General features: G+C 32.1%; 1 protein-coding gene across 1 annotated transcript; it reads right to left on the bottom strand.

The window, feature by feature from the left end:
- Positions 1 to 2272: 2272 nt before the first annotated feature.
- On the bottom strand, positions 2273 to 3199 carry LOC123640700 (taste receptor type 2 member 10-like). The gene has a single exon (XM_045555267.1). The coding sequence runs from the start codon at positions 3197 to 3199 to the stop codon at positions 2273 to 2275; it is 927 nt and encodes a 308-aa protein (XP_045411223.1).
- Positions 3200 to 6545: the final 3346 nt, after the last annotated feature.

The following is a 6545-nucleotide window of genomic DNA, read 5'->3' as shown; positions in this document are numbered from 1 at the left end:
ACCCCAGACATCACAAAGTTGTTTATTAAAGAGCAAATTAAGAAAAAAATCATAATGCACATACGGCAGAGTGTTAATGTATAAAGTAGTCACAACATTGTAAAGAAAAACCATCAGACATGAAAAGATAAGAAGAAAACAAATGAACAATTCTCCCAAAGCATATGCTATTGGTTAATAATCCTCTAAAAATGCTTTACCTCACTAGTAATCAAATACATGAGAATTAAAGAGATGTTTTTGCAATTAAAGTAACAGCATTGAAAATAATAACCGTGCTTGATTTTGTGATTAGAATAAGATGGTCATTTCTTCCCAATTAAAGTTTTGGTTCACTATTTCTGCAGGGAAATCCATCAGTTCTGCAAGAGATTGATCAAATTCCTCCCCATTGGAATTTCCCTTAAAAATGTAATTACTATTCTGCTCTCTCTATATACTACTCATACTGGATCTTCAGTTCCTGGAACGTCCTCTAGCCCTTCTTGACACAAGACCTCTGCACATGCGGCTATTCCACCCCCAGTTTCTCCTGCTCTGCCCATCATAACTCCTACACATACTGCAGATTTCAAACTAAACCATCTTAACCTCAGTGACACCTTCTCTTAGGACCAAGTCTAGTCATTTGCTTAGCATCCTTTAGTTTTTCTGCCTCAATACTATAAATACAATTTTGCTGTTTCTTTGTTTTACTACTAGAATATATTATTCATTATATTGGTGCCTTGTTCAGTACTATGTCCCAATCATGTAGTAGACTTAGCATTAAAAAAAAATTTCCTGAATGAATGAATAGTATTCATGTTCTACAATACTCATATTACGCTTATTTGTATCAGTGGAGAACTGAAGACAACAGAAATATAAACAATATGATAAAGATTAAATATATTATTATACATCTGTATTATGAGCTATTACTCATTCTCAAAAATGATGATTACAAATCATTTTTATGGAAAAATGGATACATTCTAATGTAATCTACATAGAGGACATAATTATTTATATGATATAATTTCAAATAAGCCAACCTTGTATGTTTGGTTGAAATTGGGTAGTAGCATTATTTTTTTCTATTATCTATTAACTGTCTGTACACTCCAAACTTATTAGTTTAAAAATATAAAAAGTATTGATTTGGAAATCTCACGTAGAACATGGATTAAGCCTTTATATTTAGGTATATTCTAGCTATCAGGCAGTTTTGCAAGTTGCCAAAATTTCACTCAGTTCATATCCTGGGTTGGGCATAAAAATATATTTTAAAAATCCACATTTGAAATATGTCTGTGAGTGCAAGTCTTTATGAATGTGTGTGTGTGTGTGTGTGTGTGTGTGTGTGTGTATGAAACTCTAGAGCAGAACATTTCATACTTCACACAGATATTACCCCGGGTTCAATCTTGTGTCCCTTGGTCAGGGACTATGTCGAGTCCTTTGCATCGGTACTCGTAGTATAATCTTTACTCAACTCTAACTCTAATGGGTTCATGACCTTGCTGCATCTCAAATCATTGTATCTGAAGAGTATAAAGATTCATTTCATCAGTGCTCTGACCCAATCTCCCCCCAGGATACTCCGTTTCCCTCGCTATTTTTCACCAAACTGTATCTACTGCTATGATTGCTGCTACTACATCAAACATGCACTAGTGAAAAAGGATGTTAGATTTTAAACAGTGAAAGTCAAAGCAACCTTTCTAAAGAATTGAACTAGCATAGACAGAAGAAGCACCCCCGTCTGTCCCTCACTTCCATGTTCTAAATGTCAAGATAGATCATAATTTTCTTGGTCTTACTTTCTTTTTCTTTGGGTCTTCTTGGAGAATGGATGTCAGTTCTTCAGGGAAATCAGGTAAAACACAATGCAAAGTCTTGTTTGATTTTTTTAAATTTGTTTTTCTTTTTATCCCCCCCCCCCCCCCCGAGTGCTGTGCTTAGAGAAAAGTCTTGTTTTAGATGCTTATTCTCACTGTCATATCTTTCCAGTGAACAGTCTCTAAGTGTATGTTTTCCCTTAGGGAGGTATGTGGCCAGAACTTGCAGGGCAGGAATCTGACTAAACCACTGAATTTGGATGTGAGATTAAAATCTCCTCATACAGTGAGATTCCCTAAGATGTAGTCAAACCCATTATGGAAGATTTCAGTGATGCTCAATAACACAGTTAAAAAGCAATATAAGAATGCGATGCAAGTGAAATAGATCTTCAAGGATGTCTTCACTGGATTATTCTCCTAGAACATCCATTTCTCCCCAAGCTTGTCTATGTGGCTCTGAGACTTTCCTCTTTCTCACAACACTTTAATTGCTGCAGTAGCCTCAAAGAGGCTTGCTTTAGTTTGCTGTTTCCTAGGATTAGGATAAATGAGTGACCCCAGGGATAGATGGTTGTGGTTATCATTCCAAAAATCACCAGCAGTTTGTTTTCTGGAGCAGCAAAATATGACATTAGTATGGCAAAGCCTATAAAATACAAGATAAAGAGAATGATGAAAGATATCAAAACTTTCATTGCCTTCACATGAGCTTCTGTGCTGGGGTCTCTGAATCCTGTGGCATTCGATTGCATTTGTCTATTGTGTCTCCAGAGGGAAATGATTAACAAGAAACATGTAATTAAGGATAGTATAAAGAAGAAAATGACTCCGAGATTTAGCAAAACCTGATGCATAAAGTATTCACTTTTAACGGTCTTGAATGGGCAGGTTGTGTTTCTAGTCTTCATTTTATGATCATTAAAACTCTTCACAAGTTGTGGAAAAGTAAGTAACCACGAAATAAGCAAGGATCCCACCAGAAGAAGAAGAATTCTATTGATTCTGCTTTTCAACCAGAGAAATACATAGTGGGAAAAATTTGCTATCTTCAGGAAATAGAAGATGTTAAGGCTAGTGGCAAACCAGATACTTGATTGATTGATAATTGCCCACATGTAACTAATATATTCAATTAGTTTACCAGACGAATACGTATCTGGAGAGAATAACTGCATAAATCCATTTATTATTATCAGCCATATCAGACAAATTCTAGAAATAGCTAGGCCAGTGAGAATAAAGCTAAGCATAGAGAACTTATTCTTCACACAGTCAGTGCAGTTTACCAATCCAATAATCCCATTCCCTAAAACTCCCAGTATTGACTCAATAATTGCAACGAAAAGGAAGATGCCTTCCACTACGCTTAGCATATCTGCCAATCCTTAACTTTGCTTCTGTTATATCTGTTTTAGATTACCTGCTGCAGACTGAGGCATATATTGGCTGCTTGATGGAAGAGTGATTTTCTTCTCTTTCGTTATATAAAGACTAAAAAAGTGCTCCAGTAAAGCCTTGTGATGGAATAAGAAATATCTTCATGGAGACCCCTCCAATATCTATAAAACTTGGCTTGTTTAGAAAGTGCATGTCCAGACTGAATGCCTGGCTACAGTTTGTTCAGATGCAAATGAAAGTTTCTGTTTCATGGATTTTACCTGTCCTCCTGAGACTATTTTGCATTTATTACATTGAATTGTAGAGAACGGATGTCAAAGAAGTACCTACAGGATACAAAACACAATAGAAATAAAAATTTGACTTCATATTTTTGAAAATCAAATCATCATTTATGTTGTTTATAATCAGAGTTTAGATATATAAGTGAAAACTACTATGTAGAAGTAATAAATAAACTTAGCCGTTGCAGACACTCTGAATGATTAGTTTAAGTTTTAATTAAAATTTAAGCTCAACTCTGGGTATGGCAACTTTCTAAAATATTATCTCACAAAATTTTTGCTGTGGTTTTTATACTCATTACATTCATGAATGCAGAAGAGTATATTGACCACTATTGACATGAAAGGCTCTTAGGAATAGTCTCTTCATTTAACATATTTTACGTTGATGGCACCCATTTATTCATTTAGTCAATAAGTGTTTACTAAATGTCTAAATATACTAATTTCTCTTTAGCTCACTGAGAAAAATAGTGGTAGACAGGATCTCAAAGCTTTTGTCATTTATGGAGTTTACATTCTAATGAAGGAAGCAGGAAACAATCAGGTAAATCAATATATTGATGAAAAAATTGAAATGAAATCTAACATTTACTGATTCTTTATTGTGTTCCCAGCGCTATGTTAACAACTTTATGATCATTTTCTCACTTTAACGTCACAGAAAGAAAACTCAAGCCCTTAAGATAGGTACTATATTTGTTTTTATTTAAAAAATGAATAGACTTTATGGAAGAGCTTCTTCCCATTTATGGTGGCATGACTCCCATAAATAAAATTACACAATGAATTCACAATGAAGTATCAGCAAGCATAGGGACAGATTATATATTATGGTCAGCAAAACAAAGCAAACAAACAAACAAATAAAAAGCAAGCAGCAAACTTAGAATTCACATAGGCTGCACAGACTAGAACAACCAGTTAAGATTATGTATAGATTTATTAACTATATATATACACTCTTTAAAAAAATAGGATGCAATTTCAGAAAAGGGCAGCAACAAGAGACTGTCAGAAAATAATGGGAACATTTGGGGACAAAATTTCTAGAAATGAAAAATATAATTATCTTAAATGTAAATGGACTAAATATTTTAAGTACAAAACTAATATTGAAAGCCAAGATTTTAAAACTCCAACAATATACTGCTTACAAGCAAAACAATTTAAACATAAAAACATGGAAACCTTGAACTCAAAATGATGAAAACATAGACCAAGCAAACATTCCCCAACAGAAATCTGGTATAGTTATAATAATATCATGTAAAGTAGACTTTAAGATAAAAAGCTACATGAGAGAACAAAGGGGAAGTATATTTTATAATGATAAAAATGCTCAATTTAGCAGGGAGATATAACAATTCTAAAATTTATGCACCAAATAATCTAGAAAACATTTACAGAACTAAAAGGAAAACAGTAAAGCAAATCTACAATCATAATGAAAGACTATAAAATATATAACTGAATGGGTCATAATAGAAAAAGACCAAAAATCAATAAAGAGAGAGAATACCTGAAAAACACAATCAGCAAACTTGATGTGTCGAACGATAGAATAATTCATATTCTTTTCAAGTGTACATGAACTATTTTTAGCAACATTAGTGATATGTGAGTCCAAAATAGGATCTCACAAATGTGAAATGACTAAAAGCTTTCTAAATATGTTATCTGAGTACAAAGGAAAATATAAAATTCAATAGCAAAAAGATGACTAAAAAAAAACACTGCTTACTACAATAGTGAAAAATATTCTAAATTCTATTTGAGTTGAGGAAGAAATAAAAACAAAAATTAGAAAAATATTTTGAAGTAAATAATACATATTGAGCTTCCCTTATTTTAAATGTTTGGAATCATACATGTTTTGGATTTTGGATGTCTTTTGATTTCGGAATATTTGCATTATACTTGTTAAGCATCCTTAATTCACAAATCTGAAATTCAAAAAGCCCCAATATGCATTTCCATTGAGCATCAGGTTGGTGCTCAAAAAGTTTTAGATTTTGAAGTATTTCAGATTTTGCACTTTTGGATTAGAGATGCTCAACCTGTAATGAAGAAATGATCTATTAAAGTTGGCATATTTCAGTTGAAGCCAGTCTTTGATGGAATATACAGTCATAAATGCATCTCTTAGAAAAGAAGAAAGACTAAAAATAAATAAATCTTGTTTCCATCTCTAGCAGCTAGAAAATTAAAAGTAAGAAAATTAAAGCAAAGAATTTATAGTAACATCAGAAATCAATAAAATAGAAAACAATTAGTTAAAATAATAGACCCATGTTGGTCCAAAGAAATAGAAAGAAGATACAAATTACTACAGGTATTACAGATATAAAAATATGATAAGGTATAAACAACTTTACATAAAATTTCAACAATGACACTTCAAGAAAATTACAGGTTAAAATAATCTGTATATAGATACAAAAATTCCAAACAAAATGCTAATAAATAGACTTCTATGATATATAAAAAGAATAATTCATTATAACAAATGGAATTTTAAAAGCTAATTGTGAGATTAAAATGGAATACCTGAAGATATATTCAATTGACACAAAAGAAAGCCAGATAAAAGGACACAGGCAAAAATAAATGATGTAAATCAAAAACATAGAACAAAATGGTAGACTTAAAGCCAACCATATTGATAATTACATTAAACATATTAATAGTTTGACTAAACACTCTAAAAGGTAGAGATCATCAGATTGATTAAGTAAAAGCATAATTAGATGTTATGCCTACAAGAAAAAAATTTAAAAATAAAGACATAAGTTGAATGTAAAAGCATAGGAAAAGCTATACTCATGGAAATTATAACCACATAGAAGCAGGAGTGGTTAAGTTATCAAAGTGGCCACATTATCAAGATAAGCCGTAGAAAATAGGGATGTTTCATGATAAAATAGCCGATTTATCAAAAAGACTTAATAATCTTAAATGTGTGGGAGATGACTAATTGGGACTCAAATAAAGCAAAATTAATAGGACTAAAGAAAGACACAGACATAGCGAAGAT

Source organism: Lemur catta, chromosome 6, assembly GCF_020740605.2.
Source record: "Lemur catta isolate mLemCat1 chromosome 6, mLemCat1.pri, whole genome shotgun sequence".
NCBI lineage: Eukaryota > Metazoa > Chordata > Mammalia > Primates > Lemuridae > Lemur > Lemur catta.
Note: the sequence above shows the minus strand (reverse complement) of the source record. Positions and strands in the feature narration are given on the sequence as shown.

Excerpts from the sequence above, each read along its gene's own strand:
- LOC123640700 (XM_045555267.1), bottom strand. The coding sequence starts at position 3,199 with ATGCTAAGCGTAGTGGAAGGCATCTTCCTTTTCGTTGCAATTATTGAG.